Consider the following 24,339-nt stretch of genomic DNA (forward strand, 5'->3'; position numbering starts at 1 on the left):
AGACCAAGCGTAACAAGTAGGTGATGGCCACCGGTACCAATAATTAACATCTTGTATCTATTGTTTACACCGAGCCTAATTAAGCCTTTGGAGGCCTGCAATTACTTCTTATCGCAATCACCGGGTCAAAGTTTGGTCTACGGGCCGCTTTTGTTTGAACGAGCAGACGACAAAAAGCAGACAACTTTGAAAGAGCAGACGAAAGTTCGAACGATCAGGCGACCGTGTGAATTTAAAGACGCACTGAACCCGTGGGTGGTCCGGACAACTCGGGGGTTTTCTCTCGTTCATGTTGGAACAAAGCAAATACATCTGGCGACCACAAATTGTGGCCCGCACACGCAATCGTAGTTCGACAGCGTCTGGTTTGCCCTTTTCACGGCTACTATCCACGTTCTCGGACGAACGGAGGGTGCAAAAACACATGAAAACTGATCTTCAAACCTTTACAGACTCTCTTGGTAAAGCCCCCATCGCAGCATTTTGACGAGAAGGCAGGTTTTTTGTCTCGTTTCTTCCAAAGGAACACAGGAATGCATGTCTGGCACGGCGACTTCTGCCCACCGCCCCAGACCGGAAGTGCGTCCGGCGCGCCACCACCGCGGCGTGACGTAGGAGAGTTGAGTTGGTGTATAGGCTCCTTGCACAGGACGTCATTTCCGTTGCCCTCCAAAGAAGAGGGGAAGAAGGAGCTCCCGTCTTATCAGGACCCTCCTTTGTACCTCCCGGATTTGTACAGGCGTCGCTATTCTCCCCCCAGAAGATTATAGAAGATTAACCTGTCACTCAAAATTCTTACAAAAGCAGCTTCCCTCTCCTCCTCTTACTTGGTGTTCAAAAGTGTGCGATGTGACGTCAGTGCAAGGAGCCTATTGGGGAGGATGGATGGATGGATGGATGGATGGATGAATACGGCTGAGCCCTTTGGATCGGGCGGTAGCTTACGCCACCTAGCCATGCTGATAGGATGGATGGATGGATGGATGGATGGATGGATGAATACGGCTGAGCCCTTTGGATCGGGCGGTAGCTTACGCCACCTAGCCATTTTGTTTTACCATTTAAGCTTAGAATATTTAAATGTGAAATCTATATTCACTCCGCAGTGCAAAGAAAGTGAGGCTATGAAACCCCCTTGCCATCAGTGGATAAGAAAATACCTAGTTTTCTCTCGATTTCTGCCACCATTCACGCCCCAAGCGGTTAACCTAACAACTACACGGATGGGGGCAACAAATACAATGACTCAGCGCTCGGCCGACATAACCGAACGCGGCGTCAGCGTTCGGCTGGAGTTCGTGTTCTCCGGCGAGGGGGAGGAGGGCTCTTTTCTTTTCGCTACGGCCTGCATGAACAATGCAGCATGCACGATCCCAGCTCAGCACAAAAGCCGAAGTGGGTCAAGCTCGCATTCTCTGAGGATAGATCCGGCACTTAACGTCGCTTCGTCGATTGTTAGTATTTTTTTTATTAAACTGCGCCCCGCGCTCTATTGTAGAGGATGACATGGCCATGCCCATAAGGCCTGTCGGCATGTGCACAGGCCTTGTGTTGAGTAAACACCAAGCGTGGGGAAAGCAAACGGGTCAGAGCGCCCCCTGTAGTTCGATCTCCTGCCCAATACTCCGTCTCATCCTACGATGAACTAAAGCCCAATGATACAGGCCGCCGGGTCCAATGACGAGCCTGTTTGAAACCACGTGCTATGTTTGCTCCGTCGTACGTATCAGTGCGCCAGGACGCGTCATGCGGAGGCGAGTTTTTCGTCTGCTTATCGAAAACTCGAAGCGGCGGCTCCGGCTGCTGGCTGAGTTTTCTTCCAATTCTTTGTCACAGAGCGAATAGTTACGACACTCAAGGAATCTCGACTGCTGATCCATATGCGTGTGCTTCGTCCGTATCGCTGTCAGCCTCGTACGTGCCTCGGTTGCCGCTAGGGCTAAAAGCCTTCCTTGCATGATACTCGTCGGTAGGTCGTTTGGTTACTTTTATCATTTGCTGGAGGCGAAGCCTCCGTATCTCCCTGAACCATAGCCTACGGCATGCGTGTTCCCGCTGCGCCGGTACAATCGGCGTCAGTAGTCAAGCGTAATCTGTGGGGACAGCGTGGGTGAAAGTTCCTGTCTCTCCCAGCCTAGCGCCGCCGTCACATTTGGTATCCCAACGTCCGATCGATTAAAAAAAGGCTGCATGAGCTGAACACAGTGTTTGAGTCGATAGACGACAGTGTTTTCCCTCGGCGAAACATGCTTCAGCCCGACGACGTGTGCAGTCTCCTACGGGATACACCTCCACTTCACGTGAATGTGGGGATGCCGTCCTCGCGCAATTTTCACCTCGCTTTGGCTTCGCCGAACCTTGAAGTGAGTTCCCGAAAGGTGATATGTTTATTCATGCACTTCCCGCACAAACTTGTTTCTCGTGAGTGTTTGCATTCTCCTCAAAGCACGCGCTCAGTGCTGCTTAAAACATCCATCGATAAGATTTTTGGAAAATCCTTCACACAGCGCTCACAAAACATTACAAGCTACAAAAAGCAATAAACTGTCATTATTCCTCCCATACGCATTTTACTTCGTTATATTCCTGCGATTTTGTAACAGGAATCTCATTTACAGTGACACATGCTATCATGCATCGTTTGTTTCAGTTTTAAGATGTTCTTACTCACCAGACTGAAATCTTGCTTACTTCAGAGTTTTCTAATACTACATTTTATATTTTTAGGTGCTGGAATTAAACAATACAGATTTACAATGTATCTCACGAAACAGGTTTTATTATCATACAAGACATGGTGTCACATATTGCACCAGCAAGGAACAAATGCGACTTGCTCGATTCGGTTCTTGTGTGAGCAAGAATCAGTCGTCGATAATGCCACCTGATCCTGAACCTGCAGCTTGATTCGGTTCTTGAGTGAGCAAGAGATGCCACCAGTCAGTCGTCGATAATGCTGCCTGATCCTGAATTTGCAGCTTGATTCGGTTCTTTAGTGAGCAAGAGACGCACCACCCAGTCGTCGATAATGCTGCCTGATCCTGAACCTGTAGCTTGATTCGGTATTTGAGTGAGCAAGGGACGCACCAGCCAGTCGTCGATAATGCTGCCTGATCCTGAATTTGCAGCTTGATTCGGTTCTTGAGTGAGCAAGAGATGCACCAGTCAGTCGTTGATAATGCTGCCTGATCCTGAACCTGTAGCTTGATTCGGTTCTTGAGTGAGCAAGAGACGCACCAGCCAGTCGTCGATAATGCTGCCTGATCCTGAATTTGCAGCTTGATTCGGTTCTTGAGTGAGCAAGAGACACACCAGTCAGTCGTCGATAATGCTGCCTGATCCTGAACCTGCAGCTTGATTCGGTTCTTGAGTGAGCAAGAGACGCACCAGCCGGCCCTGGAGAATGCTGCCACAGGGTGAGTCTGCTACTGGTGCCACATTGCGTCATAGGGGAATCGAAACGCAAGCGTTCCAACCATTCAAGTGGTTCACAACCCATCTCCTCATCTTCATCACATGTATCAGTGTCAGAGTCCCCATTTGTGTCGATTACAATACTGTCGAGGACAGTGTCAACAAGGCCATCTGCTTCCCACATCTGTTCTTCAACTTGAATGGCGTGTTTCGCATAGCTTTCCCAGTTCTCGGGGCTCACATTTTGCTAGGCAGTCGGAGTCAGCTTCTCCACCTCCGCAATCTTGAACGATTGGCTCTTGCTTGCAACCTCTCCTTTCACTTGGCTCCATACCAACTCAATTGGATTAAGTTCACAGTGATAGGGAGGCAAACGGAGGACGCTGTGGCCGTGGTGCTCCGCTATCGTATCAATGCGGTACTTTTCCAGTTCGGATCTTGCAGCCTTCGCTTTGCTGACAAGGTTCAGGAGCTCCACCTTCAGCATGGACATGTCCGATGCAATCCCGTTGTTGCTGAGCCACTGGTGAATCTCGAGCTTCTTTTTGCTGGTGGTTGGCAGGGTGTGTAGTTTTACGGAGTGATACGAGGCATTGTCCATGACTACAGTTATGAAAGCGTTTATTAACGACTAGTTAATACAACTGAGAAGACGTAGTACTGAGGCTTCTCAGTTGTATTAACTAGTCGTTAATAAACGACTAGTTAGACCCCTCCCGGCATGGGAAGTTGGACATTCGAACTCCCGCCCGACTGCTGCGTAGTAGCGGTGCCGCTTTCTTCCTCCATTTTCTGCGCTGCCAGTCTTCGCTTGCCTTCACTCTTGCGCCGTGCGACTCACATCGGTCTTGACTTCACGTGCGAGCGTTTTCGTGTTCCGTTTCTGACACCATGTTATGAAAGCGTTTATTAACGACTAGTTAATACAACTGAGAAAACGGAGTACTGAGTTCGAGTTCGACGAGCTTGCCTCGACATGGCGGGTAACGTTGCTTGCCGTGTGTGTGTCTCTCATTGGTCAACGGTCCCAAGTCGCTTACGCGATACTCGTGCTCCCCCTCGGTGAGGTGGCTCCCTCCCGTGTTGAAGATGCGAACTTGTCTACAACTACAACACTCCTGGGCTTAAGGTTTGGCAGCAGCTTCTTGGTAAACCACTCTTCAAAGCGTTGCCCGTCCATTTCTTGGTGGTAGTCACCGCTGCCTTTCTTGGCCCGGAACACTTCGGCCGCCCCCACAACAAAGCCCTCCTTGCTCCCCGCATGAACAATGATGAGCCTCTTGCCTTTTCCAGAGGGGTTCTCAAGCCGGTTGTAAGCCCCTTCTTTTGGGCATCACTTGAAGATTTGACTGACTGGTCCTTCCATACCTTGGAGCGTTTATGTCCGGCATTGACCCACGTCTCATCTAAGTAGTAAATGGGCCTGTGATCTTGGCGGTACTTCTTGATAGACCTCAGGTAGGATGCTCGCCAGAGCACGAGATCGTTGCGCTCAAGCAACAACGAGTTCCTCTTGCGTGTCGTGAACGCGATCCCAAGCTTATTCAGGACTCTGCAGAGAGTGGCACGGCTGATACTGGGGAAATCGTCATTTTTCTTGATTTCATCCAGAATCTGTAATTTAAGAAAAGCATGTTTTAGCACAATTGCAGCCAATACGCTCACATCTACTTATCTGGAACTGATTTGTGTTATTTCAATTACTAGGTCAGTGTTGTCGGGCAATGTCTCGAATACACGAAGTGGAAACAAACAGAAAGAAAACGGACTAAACACAGCATCCGGGCTTTTAAATGTTCAAAGTGACAGCCAACTGACTCCTTCGTTTCTCAAGGGGACACTCCAATTTTTTTTTATTGTTGAGCAATTTTTAATAAAATGCAATAATTAATTTTAGAATTATTTTTATTTCAGCGTATGTGCTGAAATTAATTGAATAACAGAATATCCATCAATTACACTGTGACCGCAACAAGTTAGTTGTTGCAATGAAAATGTCCTGTCATGACAACAAACCATAAAAAATTTTGAGCTCAAGGCAGACATTTGGCCTGTCAGACAAAATTGTGCTGCAATTATGTGCAAATGTCATTGAAAATTTCGTCAGGGTGCCCACAAAGTTGTGGCGGCATTTGTCGGATACTGGGATACTCTACTCCACATTATAAATGCAGCGTATGTACCTCACACTGAAATGAACATATCAGCATATTCTAATTACATTTTGTTTTATTACAATATTAAATCTTGCGCTCATGTTTGACCCCGTTTGGTGCCAGCAGCCTTTATTATACAGACAGCAAATATGCGCCAACATCATTTAATCTGCAATATTTGGGCTTTGTTCATGAGCGTCTTCATATGTGCAAGCGGTGGGCTCATTTCGGAGGCAGTTGAATCCGATTTCAGATGTCACGGGGTAATCATATCTGTATTTTTATGCAATCCCTCATCTTTTTTCTAGTTAGCAGTTGAATAAATTGCGTAAGATAAGTGGAGGCATTGAGATGTGGACTTGCCTTCAGCAGCTTCGGACACTCGTTCCGCCGGAAGAAACCATGCACAATCAGCTGGAGTGCCTGGTGATGGAACGAGTTCAGCACACTTGGCGTGGCCGGAGGCCTTTCCCGTCTCGTAGGTATGGGTGATGGCACTGACGGCGCGCCAGTTAAGGCACTCTTTTCAACAAGCTTTTTCCATCTAAAGATTGTGGCGTACCCTACACCCGTTAAGTCCGCCACTCTCCGAACGGTCTCGTGATACGGCGCAGCCGGATTTTCGACACGAAGCTTAAAGGGACACTCAAGCGGTTTTTGGAGAAGCTACTTTTTGGTGCGATGGTGTTAAGGAAGTGTTAGTGAGTGAGTATCTTCAGTTTTAGAAGGCAGAAACGCCTATTAATCACGCAGGAATAAAATACGTGCGGACTCTTTTCTGTGCTTGCGAGGACCAATGAAATTATCGTATGTTTGAAAATTTTGGCGGTCTTTTTAAAGTTTCGCTAAAAAAACAATTTTCAGTTTATTTAAATATGTTGTGCATGATAATTTCACAAGACGTAAAATATTTCTAGTTTAGAATACGCGATAGCGCAATTATCGTTTTACAAACAAGGGACTACGTTTTCTATTTGCCTTCCTCCGCGGGGGGTGAATTTCCCGTTCCCCAGGGATGCGCGGAAGCGCACGTATCTCTGCGCGTTGCAGGCCGGTCGTGCCGGTCGCGGGCCGGCCGGCTCCTTCTATCCGCAAACGTGGCGTCGGTGGTGATCGTTGGAATGGACGGCCTGGTGAAAGCTCATCGTTCCGCGTAAAAGCGCTATCCTTGACTGTGAATTTTCGTTGTGTTTTGCTATGATAACCCAGCACGTACTAGAAGGGAACATCCACCTACTCGTGCGGCGATGTCGTGGCGGCACTCTCAAGATAGCAGAAACGCCCGTGCCGTCGTGTTTGTTTACTTCGACTACAGTGGTGCTTTCTAAGCATTTGTGTCCTCGAACATCGCCCGGATTTCTGATTTGGCGCATTTCATGCGTGTGCTCAAGTTCAAGGTATTGCTGGCGCGTACCGTATAAAGGATACGAATTTTCACGCGTTTTCATCACCGGAGAAAAGTGATTAGTGTTAGCAATCCTGAACGCTCGCAACGTCTATCTGATCACGAAATCATATTTCTATGTTTGCTATATCGCTGCCAAGATTACATTGTCTTTTATAATCGTACAAAAGGCGTGTGGCGATATTTGTACTATTGCAATGTCGTGTATTAGAGTCGTGATCGTCCAAGACGGCGCTGCATCTTTTTATTTTATTTTTTTCATTCGCTGTACCCTGCAAGCCTATCAAGAAAAAATAATAAAGCTTTAGACTACAAAACTGTCTGTCTATATTCTGTTACGGCATTGAGTAGCAGTGCGTCCCCTTTTTTAGAGGGGCCGCTGACACAGCTGACGGCGGCGTACAGAAGCGGTCGCCGTGCTGACGACCCGCTGCGCTTGTTGTAGTGGTTACAGGTGTGTGTACGCGCGGCGCAGTGCGGTCGTTCCGGTAGCTCCGGTTGCAACGGACGCAGTCGTAGGTACGCGCTCGTTACACATGTCTGAACCAGCCTTCCCCCCGTTCTCCCGAGGCGAAAGTCAACGTGGCGACATCGTTTGACATCACGTACCAGGGGTAACGCTGCGATGTCAAACGTTGGTTTGGTTACGACTTGCCCTAACCGCAAATCGAAGAACGCCCGAAAAGGTGTGCGTTTCGTCGTCCTCGGAACCCGAACATGACTCCGAAGCGCTGCTATCGTCCACATCGCACGTCGGAGTGGCGTCATAGGAAATCATCCCCAGGTCGGCTGTCCGCCGAAGAACTTCAACCTCTAACGGCGTCAGGTCCTCGAGCGTAGAGAACTCCGCCATGATCGAAGCTCGAATAACAAAGAGGTTCGGCCGATGCGGCTACCTCGGGATCACTGCGCGACGGAACGTCGTCCAACGCCATTGGCCCGAGATCCTTTTGATAAGCGTGCGGCGACCAATGAGAGTGGTTTCGTTTTCGGATGGATCCGAGGTTTGGCGGTTTTCAATTACATTTTTATTAAAGAAATAATCACCATATGACTATACTTTTTGGTTTTTAGGGATACTTAAGGCGTCTAAATTCAGCTGTCATTATCAAAACACGAACTCATAAACCACTTGACTGCCCCTTTAAAATACACGTTAAGTACAATCTGCCGCGCCAGACTACTGAAGGGAGCTTTCTTAAATACCGTCTGGAAACGATGTGGCGAAGAGAACCCGGGATCAGAACCAGTGGCCATTAGATAATGAAGATCAGTCTGATAGAGTGGTCGCGTGTTCGACACACGAACGTACGTGCAAAACGTGCACGAAGATTGGATTGGATTGTTTTGGCTAAGGCGAAACGACTTCACATCAGTGTTGCCTGCGCGCCCTCCAACTTCTCAAAATAGTTGACATGTGTGCGAAATATGGCACCAATATTTATCAACCCAAATACAATTTACATTTACTTCACCAATATAAAATAGCGTGTTATAACAACAGAGAACCATACGTGTAATATTGGTGCTCTTCGTACTCGGCGTATCGGAATTTCTTTTGCACACTTTTTTGCAATGCGGATGCACGCTTTTCTGAGGTGGTGCTCCGCCCGCCAGCCTTTGGGCCCTAGTCGATCGTAGGGTGAGACGGAGTATAAACATAACAAGATGCACGTAACATGCAAAAAAGACCTCGCGCTCGGGCACGTTCGCGAGGCCCTAGCACGGCCCGAGTGTCCTCAAAGGGCGTCCGAACCGAAATCGCGAAGCGTGCGCGACTCCCACAGCCGCGACAGGAGGCCCCGCCCTTTGCAGAATGTCGGGCGACACTGTACTCCTCATGGTGGCAAGACTGAGCACATCCCATGTATACGCCATTAGAAAGGAAGCTCTCTTCTGCTTTGCGAGCTGCTCATGCAGTTTCGAAACTGAATCAATATGCCTACCCACTGCTGCGTTCCGCTCTGTAAGCGGTACCGATACACGGACGAGTCCGGACGAAAGGTACAGTGCGCCTCAAACTTAACGCCGCCACGGCATTTGTCATTTCTAACAGTCCCTGCGGCAGCCGAGTGAACTATATAAAGATGGTTTGGGTTCCCAATTTCTATCCCATCCTCAGAAGGCATCCCAAACGTTTTGGTGACAAATTTATTACTAAGTAGCCGAGACGAGCTTGATGTTTCGGAACACAGTGGCGGCCCAATCTTTATTCGCTATAAACACACCTTTTCGCTAAACACTATTCGGCTCCTGACCAGACTACCGCGGGTCAAGGGCAAGTCGCGCACGAGTCTAGTCACTCTCTATAACGAACTTTGTCTCTTGACAAAGTAATCACCACACGTACACAAAGAGGTCCGGTATATATGCAATCGTTTATTTACACTTCATAATCTAAATCATCTAGATATTCTCTTGTTTCATCATAAAGAGACATGGTGTTGCTTCGCCGCTTCTGCAACGATGGAATCTTATGACCTGTAAATAAAGGAAATATATAAATTGAAGACCGGTCTCTTTCCTCGTTCTAGACGGTCTTACTCGTTGAGGCGGTCTAGGACGTTCTTTTAATAGCATCCCGATTTTTACGAGACGCGCCGGATCTTCCATCCCATCGGATACACTGTGCTAGAAAAACGATACAACAAGGAGTTATATATGTGCACTCACTTTTTGGAGGAAGGATGACCTCCTCGTCGACCTCTTCAGTCGCCGTCACAACTGCCGCCACCACCTTGTTCACCACGTCCACAAGCAGGCGTTTGACCTCCTCCTCTTCTTCGTGTTGACATGTGTCATCGTATTCACACATGGCCTGTTGTAGAGCCGTTTCGAAGAAATCTTCTACTTTATTGCTTTTAGAGTCTTTTTTGTAGACTGAATCAATCAGGTCGGCCACCATTGCCACGTCCTCGTCTGTCGTATTTTCACCCGTCACGCTAGGAGGAGTGACTGGAACGTGGTCGTTTACGGTAATAGCCACTAGTTCTTTTAAAGTGGCGACAGACTCGTATTCTCTTTCCAGCTGCTCCTCCGAGGAAACGGATGGGGTAGAGCACGGGTCCGGTTCCGACAATTTTGACAAAGCTTTAAATGCGCTCTGCATCGGTGAAAAATACGTACTCTTTTTAAGCGGTGTTGTCTACAATTGACGTAATAACGAATTAGAGTCTTCAGTCGCCTCGGACCATGTCGAGGAGGAGTCATCCCGAAAAGGTGCTTTGCAAACGTGATGAGCCATCGGCGGACTAAATGCCGATTGAAGCGATGGTGGACGAAATTCAGAGTGAAGCGATGGTGGATGAAGATGTGTCGGCATCGTCTGCCGATGGTCATTTGGTAATACAGGATGAGTGGCGGGTACCGCCACCGCCATCACTTGTACTTGTCCCTGATGCCACGTGAACGGGGCGTACACTTGATCGTATTGCCGTAGCGCCGACATTGACGAGGGCAGAAATCGCACAGGCTGTGGTGCCACTAGCGCCTCTTGACCATGCACCCACGTCGACAGCAGTGGCAATGTTGGAAGCACAGTCTGTGGCGCCGGCAGTGGCAATGTTGTATGCAGAGTCTGTGGCGCCGGCACTGGCGATGTTGTATGCAGAGTCTATGGCACCGACACTGGCACTGTTGGAAAGACAGTCTGTGGCGCCGGCACTGGCGATGTTGGAAAGACAGTCTGTGGCACCGACACTGGCACTGTTGGAAAGACAGTCTGTGGCACCGGCACTGGCGATGTTGTATGCAGAGTCTGTGGCACCGACACTGGCACTGTTGGAAAGACAGTCTGTGGCACCGACACTGGCACTGTTGGAAAGACAGTCTGTGGCACCGACACGGGCACTGTTGGAAAGACAGTCTGTGGCACCGACACTGGCACTGTTGGAAAGACAGTCTGTGGCGTCGACACTGGCATTGTCGGGAAGACAGTCTGTGGCGCCGACAGTGGCAATGTTGGATGCAGAGTCTCTGGCACAGGCACTGGCAATGTTGGATGCAGAGTCTGTGGCGCCGACACTGGCGATCTTGTATGCACAGTCTGTGGCACCGGCACTGGCAATGTTGGATGCACAGTCTGTGGCGCCGGCACTGGCGATGTTGTATGTACAGTCTGTGACACCAGCACTGATGGAAGCACAGTCTCTGGTGCCGGCACCGGCGATGTTGGATGCAGAGTCTCTGGCGCCGGCACCGGCGATGTTGGATGCACAGTCTCTGGTGACGGCGGCAGTATGAGCTGCGACGGCGACGTCCTGAACTGTGATGGAGAAAATGCGAGCTCGAGCTGCGGTGTTGATGGTGATGAAGTTGGAGAGTCTGGATGTGGCAGCTCGGACTCAAGCTCTTGCAGGAGCGGTTCGGCGTTGGGCGATGCCTCCGGCACGATCGGAGGCTCGGGTGAAGGGGGTAATACTTCCGAGTTGACCGTGGAAGGAGATACCGCCAGTCCGGTTAACGATGAACACTCCGACTCTGACAGCCACGGACTCTCTGGTAGTGGCGTTGACGGCGGCACGATCGGAGGCTCGGGTGAAGGGGGTAATACTTCAGAGTTGACCGTGGAAGGAGATACCGCCAGTCCGGTTAACGATGAACACTCAGACTCTGACAGCCACGGACTGTTTGGTAGTGGCGTTGACGGCGGCACGATCGGAGGCTCGGGTGAAGGGGGTAATACTTCCGAGTTGACCGTGGAAGGAGATACCGCCAGTCCGGTTAACGATGAACACTCAGACTCTGACAGCCACGGACTCTCTGGTAGTGGCGTTGACGGCGGCACGATCGGAGGCTTGGGTGAAGGGGGTAATACTTCCGAGTTGACCGTGGAAGGAGATACCGCCAGTCCGGTTATTGACGAACACTCCGATTCTGACAGCCACGGACTCTGGTAGTGGCGTTGACGGCGGCACGATCGGAGGCTCGGGTGAAGGGGGTAATACTTCCGAGTTGACCGTGGAAGGAGATACCGCCAGTCCGGTTAACGATGAACACTCAGACTCTGACAGCCACGGACTCTCTGGTAGTGGCGTTGACGGCGGCACGATCGGAGGCTCGGGTGAAGGAGGTAATAATTCCGAGTTGACCGTGGAAGGAGATACCGCCAGTCCGGTTAACGATGAACACTCCGACTTTGACAGCCACGGACTCTCTGGTAGTGGCGTTGACGGCGGCACGATCGGAGGCTCGGGTGAAGGAGGTAATAATTTCGAGTTGACCGTGGAAGAAGATACCGCCGGTCCGGTGAACGATGAACACTCCGACTTTAACAGCCACGGACTTCCTGGTAGTGGCGTTGACGGCTCGTCCGACCAGAGCGGACTTTTACGTTTTCGGGCTTCGACCATTTCGTCATCCGTCGAATCCGATAGAATTTGTCTCCGACGTTTCAAAATGGGCCTAATTACAGAATGTGACGATGATGTCGATGAAGACCCGTTCTGGTCGTCTTCCGAGTCGATATCGATAATTTCTTTTTCGGAATCATATGCACGTTTCTTTGGTATCGTTCCGCTGTCGGAATCGGAGTCTAGCCAATTCTTCCGTTTTTTCAAAGAAGAGGTGTACCGTACGATTTGTTCTTCCTCGCTGTCCGAAGAATAAATTTTGGATTTTGGCACTTGTGCGTTCTTTAATACCATCTTGGTCGCAATATCCAATTCGTCATCGTCCGAATAAGAGTCTTTGTTGCCAGACTGTAAGCTTTCACAGTTTTTCGCGGAGCCCGGGCTACTAATCGAGTCGTCCTCGATCCCTTCAAACACCTCTTGGCTAGACAACGTGGCAAATACCAATCGCTGCTCGTCGCCGGTAGACGTCGACTCAGCAACAGGTTGCTGGAGGTGAATCGTGGTCCGAACCGCGTCCATGAGAGAAGCGTTTTCGAAAAACCTGCTCGGCATCATGGTATTGGCCACGTTCATCGACGTGGCCAGGAGGGTCGGACATTGCTTCGACCATAGGTCGAGCAATTCCTCGGTCAGCACCTCGTCGTGCCTCGTACTGAAATAGATGAAGAGACCGAGGACGAATGGCCACAGAGTGGTCGCATCGAAATATTTCCCCACAAATGCTTCGACGGTCGCCTCATTTTCGAAATTGCACAGGTGCATAACGAAGACGCGGCGACTAGACTTTTGAGAAATTTTGGTCACTACTTTGGTATATTCGGTCACGCAGGAGAAACCGAGAAAGGTTTTCAAAGCCTTAATGTTTTTTTTGAGTTTTAAGAGTATCATAATTATCCAGGCGACCATAATTCAGGTCCTCGTGCGACGCCATATTATGACATACTAGTACGGATGAACATGTGGCGGCAGCGTTACAATTGAATGGTCGCACGAGGTCCGATATTAAATTATAAAAGGCCGCCAGGATAGATTCGTTTGTAGACTTGACAACGAGGCGACAATCCCACACCCGCCGTTTTTCAATGATAATATACAATACATAAAAAAATAAAGATGTCATCAATTCCGATGTCTTCCGAGCGACAGACTCATACTCCGTGGAATAAAAAAGTCCTCTAGAGAAGTCTGCAACATCAAAGTCCCCAGTTGATAGGCCGACCCCGGAGATGTAAAACCATGGATCGGCCAAAATGCTCGGATACTGTACGAGCTGCGCCAATTTAGATTTTTTTCTATCCGTCATTTTCCGAATTTCAATATTTGCAATTGCATTCACGCATTGACTAAATTCCGCCGAATAAAAAAACACAGATTTATACACCAATGTTTTAATGGATTCGCAAATGTAATTTACCATGAGGGCCCTATCCTTTTGAGTATTAATACTTCAGACGATGCGTCAATGACGCATCGTCAACGACGTTAGCGCTGGTAAGAAGAAATATTCCAGGAGCATGATCTTATGATTTTTATCTTTGGTATCGTGACTGAACGTGTAGCTATAAGGGTAAAATACTTTACCCTTATAGCCGTTAAACATATTTAAAACAACGTGGGCGCGATTGTATTCATACGCTTGATAGTGAGTGAGCACAAAAGGTTGCACCACGTGTTTAGGTTTTACACGTCCGCCGCGATAAAATACCAAATTCTCTCTGGAGTCTCCGTCTACCGGCAGCCAAACTGAATAGGGGACCGACGCTACGGAATCCTCGAGAAGCTTTAACAATTCCTTCGTTACATGTCTCTCGCTCAGGATGCGGGCCACCTCTTTGTTAAGGTAATCGATGAATAAATGCCTTAAAGAATCAACGGGAGAATTGTCCAGATTAGCTATGGACCACATGGCGAAATGAATTAATAAAATGATAAGAGGAGGAGATGGTTGTTTCACCGGTACCGTTAGGACGTCGTAGTCTTGCGGCATCTCCTTCCACGTCCTCGGAACGACGCCGGGAGTAAATTTAACTTTGTCCTTAGTCATTTTCTTTCGTTTTAAACTTTCAAATACTTTCATGCTGGTCGAGGCTGGTATGGTCGAATGATTGAAGGTAGATTTCACCGGCGTCTTGAGGTGATGGCCCGGAGCTTCTCGGCGTGCAGACGGCATTAGAAATCGCCTGGATTCCATGTCCAATAGAATCTGCGCAAAAGGCAAGTGCTGTCTGCCAGTGTAGTAGTCGTGTCGAGCGTGATGACCTGACAGTTTCAAAGCGTTTGGTTTGTCTTTCTGCGACGTCGAGTTGGCGCGTGATCCTGTTTTCCAGCGATGTCAACATTGCTCAAATTATAGCCTCGATCGTAGCTCCTTTTTGTGGACGATTTTCCAGAATAAAAATCGAGAATGCTCTGCTCACTGAGTTACGGCGCAACGGCAAGGTTACCCAACCGGTTATAGGAAAGACGACCTGGAGCGAAGCGCAGGCATGTCGTCGAGTGCGGAGATTCCGTTCTCTAAGCCTTCCTTTCTCATGGCGGCTAGGGAGCGGCTGCACAGCGTTGCCAGACTGGAGCACCACAGACCTGAGGCCTGTGGTGCCGCAGCATAACACAGCAGTAACAAGAACATCAACAGTAATTAATATTTAACGCAAAGGTCATATGGGATGGTATGTGTCAGTTTAAAAAGGTGTCTGTCACTGCCGGAGGAAGTGTAATGCCTTCGTGCATCAGCTTTCATGTCCTCTTTCTCTTTGGGGGGGGCACTTGGTGAGCTGCCTTGGTAGTGAGCGCCACAGTGCTACAGTCCCGATGAGGAATGAATTCCGGTGTCGCGTAGTGCGGCCGAAGAGTGGCTGCAATCCACCGGATCGTGTATGGCGTAGGCTTTCCACCAGCAGGAATGTTGAATTGCTTGGGAGGAGGGTGCTCGCAAGAAGCCGGAGTGACGCAACTTGGCGGCGGAGAAACAATGGGCTCCATCCAACCATTTTTAGGAGTTCCTGCGTGGGTAGGTCGCGGTAACGCGGCAGGCCTGGGGAAGTCTGCCGACGTAGAACTGAGTAGGCTGCACGCCGTTGTACGCTTTTGAGGGACGCTATTAGTGCAGTCTGGTAGGGGTCCCAGACCGAAGCACAGTTCTCTAAGTGTGGTAGCACGAGTGCGGTGTACAGATGCCGCAGTGTGCTAAAACCAGTTCCCCAAGTGACTTGGAGCACAAACCCCAGCAGCCTATGGGCCCTTGAGATCACCTCACCGATTGGAACAGCAAAAGTTAATTTAGGGTCTAACGTTACACCGAGGAGTCTTGTGCGATCGCTAGCAAGAAGTGCTGCTCCGTTCAGCAGGAAGCTGCATTGTTTGGTGATGAGGCCTCTAGATGTACTGAGGAACGTAGATGTGCACTTGTTGACGTTTAGTGGGAGCCTGTTTTCTATTGACCGGTCATGAACAGCGTTAAGGTCAGGTTGGAGTTTCTGATTGTGTACAGGGCACTGAACTGGATGAATTATGGTCAGATCGTCTGCATAAAAGAGGGATGTGAGAGACCGAGGAAAGGTCCAGCACCCTGGAAGGGCGAGCATGGTACCGACCCCAATCGCCCTCTCGCAACGGGCCCCCCATCACGGCAAAAAATGGAGGGCCACGTGCGCCCCGCGATACAATCAGTTCCGCGCTCGCGAAAAGGCCCGGCACAGAAGCGCGGATCCCGCCCGGTCTTCTGGGATGGGCAAGCATACGTCCAGGGGTGTTGAGAGGAAGGCTTCGATCGCAGCTGGGAGAAACATAGAGCTATGGCGATCTGTGCAAGCCCGTAGCTGCTCAGATTGTCCGGACCGCTTACTAATACGGAGGACCGAGTTAAGATAAGTGTTCTCTAGCGAACCGTCCAGGAGGCGACACAACAGTCTCACACGTGCAACGACCCATTGATGGTCTAGTGTATGCCAGCTGAGGCACCTCAGTCGATCTTCGTAGGTCTGAAGGGGGGCCAGCGTCCAGTGCATCCGGAACAGGAGAGTTTGTGTTGCGCGACACTAAACCCCCTCCAGACGCTGAGAGAGGTGGGCTTGGTGGGGGCTCCAGATGGGAGCACAGTACTCTAAGCGCAGGAGCACCAGAGCCGTGTAAAGGACGTGAAAGGCCTCTGGACCGCAGGAATGTGACACCCTTGTCACAAATCCGAGGGTTCGACGTGCCTTTGCCACAATGTTAGAGATGTATAGGGCAAAATCCAAAGTCGGCACAAGCAAAGGTCACCCCCAGAATCTGAAGATGTGTGGCGACCGACACAGGAGTGCCAGAAAAAGGATACAATAGCAAGGCGGGTTCACACTTTTCTGCTTACTAAAGCGCATAGTAGCACTTTTGAGGTGCAACATCACATCCTGGGTAGACAATCAAGGTCTGAAACCTATCATAGGGCGGGGGGGGGGGGGGGGGGGGGGGGGGAGGGGAGGGGAGGGGAGGGGAGGGAGGGAGGGAGGGAGGGAGGGAGGGAGGGAGGGAGGGGTCCTTTATCATCGACGTAGGCATGTAATTTGTTGAGGATCACGTGTTCCTTCAGTTTACCGACACACGACGTGAGTGAAATGGGTCTCAAGTTTTCCGATTGTAATTTATTCCCGGGCTTCGGGATCAGGAACACGCGTGTGTCTGTTACACGTGTAATCGTAGCATTCCCCTGGTTGCGGTGGCTTCGCGGCACATACTTCTGAAAGAAATAGGAAGCTTTTTCAACCGCATCCTGGAAGTAGCCCTCGTCAAATTCTACTTTGATGCGGAGATTATCGTCCGTACTAATGTAGACAAACACGCTGTGCCTGACCCCTGTGAGATTCATCTGCATTTGCACCTGATATAAAATGGTCCTCGTGTGCTTCAGTTTCTGTGGAACTGAAGCAAACCTCTTTGGTTTTCTCCATATTTTCCTGCAGGAACTTTTTCATGGTTTCGGGGCATTTAACCTCAAGGATGCGCTTCTGACAGCACTCGTACTCCACCAGACCATCCGGCCTGGCACCAATGTAGGGTCGTTCCAATGTAGGGTCCCAGAAAATCCGGTACAGTTCAAAACCTTTGCAGGACATATAATACAAATTAATTTTTTCTGAAGAGTATGTATTGTAAGGGAAGCGTAACAGTAGTAAGGAGCATACTTCAATATTTATATATAATACCCACTGCACTCGACAGTTCACTACATATATGTATCACGATTTCGTCCCAGACCAAGTACTGATTAAATGTCATCATTGATACTTTTATACTATCCACCTATATCTACATTTATTCCACAAAGAAAAAGATTGGATACATACATACTGTGGTTTAATTAGAGCAGCCTTTGTTTTGTGGACATTGATTTGCAAAGAATTTTGCTTATGTAATGCCCTAGAAAGAGGACCCTTAAGGATTAGTAAATGAATGAATGAATGAATTTGATATTGACCTAGCATTGAGTTTACTGAAAAACTGATTTGCCCTGCGCATAATTTAATCAGCATCATTGCCTGAAAAAAATACATTGGTTGTCTGCATATACAATATGCGGCGTTCCGACTCCCCGTCGTCCGCCGCAGGTAATCGACCAGACGACTCGTCTTCTTCAGTCGAAAGGGTTTATTACCATCCAGAGAATGGCTTCGGCAGAGAAACTTAGCTGGGCTGCCGGGCTAGAGGAACGCTGGGACCCCAAAGTTACTTTTATATTGGAAATGTTTTATTGAACAAGAAAGAGAATGTTTAAACGAATTCCCATAGTTCTGCAACAAACTTCTGAGCCGCAGTTGGTGGGACCACATTTGATGGGATAGGAGAAGAGAGTGCTCTCTCCCATCCCACCCTTGCTTGAGAAGACCAAGTTTCTTGGTTGGCACTATGAACTTCAGATGTCGAAACACAGTATTTAGTATTTGGAACAAAAGAATTACACAAGTTGCGCACAAAAGTGGCAACCAGCTAATAGGGATGCTGGAGACTGGCACACTGGCACATCCAAACACATTACACTGGAGAGTTCAGTCCAAAATGTAATTTCTCGGATGGAGAGGGCAATGTTGCTTTTGTCTTGGGCGCTGGCCATCCAGCATTGGAGGTGCCGATGGGAGAGTTTCCTTGGCTCTTTGACTGGGGAACTCTGCAGCTTGAGTGGACGGCTCTGCTGGGTGCCTGGGTTCGTGGATAACTAACGGAGAGACGGGGAACATACCTCTTTATCTGTGGTACGTGCACAGTTTGAAGTTGATTGAGTAGGCGTGGCCCAGTGCCTGACACACGAAGGGCCCTGAATGTGGTGGGTGTGGACTGTTCGACAAGTCTGTACACTCCGTTGAAGCGTGGGGCCATTTCCCCTTGGGGCAACGGAGTTGGTCACTTTACCCAGACTAGGTCACCCACTGTGAAGCCGGGGGGGCGGTGGGTGTTGTCATAACGCTCTTCCGCAGTCCTTGCGCAGCTTCCGAATTGACTGCTGCCTACTGTCAGGTTGTTGCGTCTGTCATTCGTTCCTTGAGATTGTACTGCTGGCACTGGCAATGTTTCTGCAGCGGGATCCTCGGCACATAGCTGAACAGCAGTTGGAAGGGGGAAAAGTTGATGCTGGCATTCACAGACGTGTTGATGGCGAAGGCGGTCTCTAGAAGCTTGTTGGAGTGTTGTGAACGGGTCAGGCTTAGGCGGACGGGCAATGCTTGGGGAACGCTAGGCGTAGTGTCGAAACCATGTGGGCAAAACAGGCGAGGGTTAAGGTTAGCTGTTGTGGCTGGGCTGGCTCGTTGTCAACTGCGCCAAATGTGAGGCTTTGCAAGTTCAAACAAGAACCGTTTAAAAATAAAAATGAACTCGTACCATACATGGTGAGAGAGCGCATCCATGTTCGTGCTCAACTACGACATAACGTGCCAAGGGATCAACTAACTGCAGCATTATTCACTCAGATGAGTCCTGGCCAAAGGTCTGACGCTTGGACACGGGGTGCCCTCTCTTGGGGCACCTCGTGACTGATGCGACGGATAGAAGGGAATTTTACGGGTAAAACAGCACAAACTAGGACACAGAATGGAGAAGATGCACACAGACGGAGCGCTGACTATCAACTGTTTATTTTGAAAGAAACGCCTAACGGCGTGGTCACACCAAACAAAAATTGTATCGTGACACATGACTGTCACAAGTTAAAGCCCCTTAAAAATGCCACCTCACAATCATAAAGATCTATAGAAGGCGCACTGACACAGTTGTCTTCGAACTTGGAAATGTAAGAGGCCTCAGTTACCTCCCTAGTTCGTTGGTGACTGTGTCTTCCCAGGACTGTGGTGGTGTCTTCCCAGGACCACCAAACCTTGATCGTTTCGTACGCTGCCGATACACAGTTTGGTTCGTTCCAAATCGGCACTCGCTTACCTACCGCGTCCTGGAGCGGAACGTTTGAACAGCGATTAAAGTTGTGAATGGTGCCGCGGTTAATGTAAAAGCTCACGAGGGCATAAAAAAAAAAGTTTTTACCTGCACTGGGGTGTGACATTACTTCCATGCAGTTTTTCTTGGGCATGCGACGTTCTAGTAAATTGTACAAGTCGTGTACGAACTCGGGCACCTCCTCTCCGAGTTGATACTCGAGCAAACGCACCATGGCGTCGTACGATGCGCTCATGTCCATGTAATAAGCACTAATGTTGCCGCGAGGCGCGTCAAAAAGCGGGTTAGTTGTGGAATAGAGCTGAATGTAATCTAGGGTAGTCCAGTTGCACAGCTGCTCGTTAAGCACCTGAATCGCGCGTTGCAAGCGTTTATCGTCTAGTCGTATAAAGCGCAAGTCTGGACTGTCTAGCCATACCGGCGTTCGGATTATACTGTTTAGCGGCGAAACCGGATTTTGGAGGATGACTCGGTACAGCGATTCTTCTGTATGTGCGTTTTGACGTCTTCTGGTTTGACCTGCAGTACTCGTTCCTGGGCGGAGCAACACAGTGTCTTGATCGCCTCCTGTACTTCTGGAGCAGTCTTCGCAGGCAGTTGTACTCGGAAATGCTCCAAGTAATGTTTCCATTGTTCGTGAGCTTCCACATCCAGTATGTCCTCCGTGTTCCACAGGCGCAGCTCCAAGGCATTCGCGCCAATCGGCTCCTGACACCGCAAAGTGCTTGAGCCGACAGGGGTTTGTAGCAAGATACACGACGAGACGCCAGTAGTCCCACCCGGTGGCATTACTAGTCCAAATCGAAGCGCGATTTGGTCTATGGTAGATTACATAGAAGGCAACGCATTGGCGCGATCCGTTTGACCATGCGCAGTCGTGGACCACGTGCACGTGGCGTTTTCGGCATCCGTCGAGGTGAAAAGAGATGGCTGTGAATGCGAATCCTGACCGGGGGTCCTCAAAGCTTCGCGTGAGCAACCACATCTGTTGCAGTGAACCGCCAGATTCCCTGGCGGATGGAAGGGAGTGCTGTTTCACAACACACAAAGGGACGTTACGTTGCAGGTGCAGCACACAAATTTTGTGCAAACTCCCTTGTTCTTTGTGAAGCTGCACCAACACCTTCTCCTCTTGGCATTCTCCTTAGGAAAATGATCTTTTCCCTCAAGATAAACTTTATTTGGCACCCCAGTAATCAATTACCCACTGCGGTGTCCTTGTTTTCTTTGGAAATGCACTTGAGACTTTCTGCCAGTGCGGAAAGTCTGCCTCTTGATCAGTTGTCCGTAACTTGCAACAAGTTAAGATGGTTAGCCTGCCAAAACGCTTCATTCCCTTGTATCCCATTATGCAGAACATCTGTGCTACGTTATCCAACATGTAGTGATGCAAAACCCGCAAAATAAGGCACGGCGATGGAAAGTGCAGACTTCTATAGTTAGTTTAGCGGATAGACGAAGTGGTTGGTGAAGGCTTGATGGATGCGAGGATTTCCCTAGCTTGCAGACCGATGCAGTACAGCATGGAGTGCACCTGAATCTCGGGTGAAGCTGCATACAATCCGGCATCGAACAAATAGTCTTCATACTGCAGAAGCCACCTGGGCCAAGTGCTAGGGTTGTCGAACTCGAACGCCGGCAGTGGGCGTAGTTGCACTACGACTGGTGGGAACGAAGTGGCGAGCGTTTCGGACTGGTCACCGGTGGCCATGACCAAGGAATGGGGACTCTCACGGCGAAGGAGAGCGGCAGTGAGGCCTCGCCTCGCGTTGGAACCGCGGTATAGGATCAGCAGTGTTGGCGGCATTGGCGGGACCCCACTTCTGACAGCATGTTGTGAGATGCAGTGACAACACCAGCTGAATAGCAGCCCAAAAGTGCAGTCCAGGTTTTAATCAGGTTTTTTTTGTAGATGCCTAGTGGGCAGATGCAGTAACGCCATCTTGTAGTGTTAACATACACTACAGTGCATAGGACCTTACCTAGATAATCAAGCAGCTGCTTCTACACCTGACAGGGGTTATTACGCTCAATTTCAAGTTCCTGCCCTAGATGGAAGACCTTAATTTTTTTGGCCTTCAATTTCTCTATTTCCCAGTACATTCTTCAACAGTTATATTGTTTTCATGTTCAATATTTTCTTAGAGCACTTTGGGATTTTTTTTTTGCCTTTGGATGTTTTCATGAATTCTTCCTCTTGAAGATTTTCCGGCGCAGTTATCAAAGAATTCTACGTTTTACAATGGAAGTCGTAGAAATAGTCCCTTGTTGCAATCAGGCACAGGAAAACATCACACTTCCTACAACAAATTCGGAACTTAAATGTGCATCCATCGTTCCTGCGTCGTTTAGCGAAGCTGGAGCTGATGTGCTTTGGCCACTGCTTGATGCCATCAAATCTTGTAGAGTTTGTGAGCTTTGGCTCAGCGTTCTGGGCCTTCATAGAAGTGCTCGATGCGTCGATGCTCGGCCTTTTCCTCCTGGGCCTTTCACTCTTGCCGTTGGCAATGAGCCTTTACGCTATGTCCAACTGGAATTTCGTAATATCTTTTTACATCCTTCTTGGGAAGTCCCTCCTTGTTTGCATCGCGAATGTATTCAATCCATTCATTGCAGGTGGCAAAGGTTATGAAGTGAGACATCACTTTAACTGTCCACTTTCTGGTTCTAGCTTTGAGGAGGATACGAGGACATAAAGAAAAATCCAAGTGATCAACACCCCCCCATGAAGCAGTTGTATTGGGCAATAACTTGCGGGCACTCGATTTCAACTTCCGTTTTCTGAGCCTCGCTCCACCTCTTCACCTTTGAGACTTGTCCAAGTCCCACAAAGGTATATAGCATGTTTACGGTGCCGTTGTCCTACCACCGGACTAGAAGAATGTCCTCTTCTTCCGTTACCTTCGTGTCGTGGCTTCTGCGTCCCTTCTGTTTGAGTTCTTTGTCGGTTTTCAAAGGACATCACAGCATTCTGTTAACCCGGATAGTTCACGATGCCAGGATTTCAAGCTGCATTAGCTCCCGAGAAAGTGGCACATATGAGAAATAATTGTCCATGTAGAGGGTAGAAAGGGTTGGAGAGCGGTACTCTCAATCTCATGAATGGGCATTTTTCGAGCACTTGGCCTTCACAGTTCCCACGTGAACGCGACGTCCCATGATGTCACCCACAAAAGCATGCAGTTTGATCACTACTCATACACCAGCCACCGCAAACGTTTCAATTCAATCAAAATACGTTAAAGTTCCCTCCCATTAGCGCCTTCGCTACCTGTGAGCTTTTTGTCACAGAAAATTTTAATAACCTTCATGTTTTCGGCATGTCTTTTTAGAAAATACAGTGTTATTCAATAACCTGTTTGTTTACATTGAAATTCCAAATTTTCCTTTTATTGGAGTCGATGAAGTGTCATTGTTTTGTCGGTCTTGTCCCACGTCCAGTGGTGTCCCAAGCTGTAAAAGGAGGAACATTTGTATACACTCACTTCACCAAGAGCTGCTATAACGCAATAGATTGGGTTCTAAGTCTAGGTCATTGTAACCGCCTTAAAGATAAACATAGTGTACCTAAGCTGTTAGTACTTGTCATCCAGGGCCCCTAAACTCGTCAAATACAAAGTTTGAGGCAAAGTTGACGGAGCACGCCGATTGGACAATCACGGCAATGACTTTGCGTTTTTCTCGTCGATATCCAATCGGCGCGCTCCACGAACTTTCGGCTACAACTTTGTATCTGACGAGTTTAGGGCCCCAGGAGAGTCATCCATCACAACGTTGGCATCATTGAGGGCAGCAGCTTGCAGTACCAACTCACAAATGTTTAGAATGAAGCTGAAAAAAAAAAAAGGCGCATGATGAGTTCCGAACGAGATTGCTGCACGATGCAACATAACTTACTTGTACGTCTTTTTCACATATTTCTTTTTTCTGCCCTTCCGATCTGGATGCCGGCAGTGCTCAATCAATTAGGTGGAAGTGTGTCCTCTTCCAATGTGCTCATTCCAGTCAAGGAGAGCTAAGCTCTGTCTCAAGTTGTGCGACTTGTCCTGATAGTGAATGTGCTTGTCAAGGTAGATAGCATGAATTTGTGAAATAATTCTATATAAAATGTGTCCTTTGACTTTTCATAGTCTTCGGCATTCTTAAATGCGGTCATAATCCTCGAGACTGTGCTTAGGATCTCGAACGCAGCAGGATTTTTTACTAGCAAGGTTGTAGGAATATATCTGTTGTATTTGCGAGGTTAGTCCGCACTGCATTTTCTGTGTTTTCTGTTGAAATGGTTGATACAGTTCATCAAAGTATTTCTGAGCTTGGATTCATCTCCCTCAGAAGTGGCCATTGCATAGTATGCGTGGTTGCGAACCGCTCGACACTTGTCTGACAGTTCGGCATGCCACGTTTTTCTCTCATTCTTGGGTCCAGAGGATATCGCAAGAACCCCTTTTATAAGGCTCTTTGCAACGTGCCGGCTGTCATTTGAATTTGATAGTATGTTCTTTTCTTTAATAGTTTTATTGACGCTTGTGTTGCGGTCATGGGCATGGTCTAGGACACAAATGGTTCTCGACTCAGTGTGATAGTATAGCCT

At 48.8% G+C, this 24,339-nt stretch overlaps 1 protein-coding gene and 1 pseudogene across 1 annotated transcript; both read right to left on the reverse strand.

Annotated features, from left to right (window-relative positions):
* Positions 1 to 18,811: 18,811 nt before the first annotated feature.
* Positions 18,812 to 20,379, reverse strand: LOC121045683. Its single transcript, XM_042289688.1, has 2 exons — positions 19,672 to 20,379; positions 18,812 to 18,973 (listed from the first exon to the last, which is right to left on the reverse strand). Exons 1-2 carry the CDS (start codon positions 20,377 to 20,379, stop codon positions 18,812 to 18,814), a joined length of 870 nt encoding a protein of 289 aa, XP_042145622.1.
* A 2,758-nt stretch (positions 20,380 to 23,137) lies between these two features.
* Positions 23,138 to 24,090, reverse strand: LOC120850671 (annotated as a pseudogene).
* Between the last annotated feature and the right edge of the window lie 249 nt (positions 24,091 to 24,339).

The sequence above is a fragment of the Ixodes scapularis genome, unplaced genomic scaffold (assembly GCF_016920785.2).
Source record: "Ixodes scapularis isolate PalLabHiFi unplaced genomic scaffold, ASM1692078v2 PGA_scaffold13__105_contigs__length_92229423, whole genome shotgun sequence".
In the NCBI taxonomy this organism is placed as follows: domain Eukaryota; kingdom Metazoa; phylum Arthropoda; class Arachnida; order Ixodida; family Ixodidae; genus Ixodes; species Ixodes scapularis.

Coding starts and splice junctions, on each gene's coding strand:
- LOC121045683 (XM_042289688.1), bottom strand. CDS start 20,379: ATGGAAACATTACTTGGAGCATTTCCGAGTACAACTGCCTGCGAAGAC. Junction 18,974..19,671: donor CAGCGTACGAAACGATCAAG/GTTTGGTGGTCC, acceptor CACTCCAACAAG/CTTCTAGAGACCGCCTTCGC.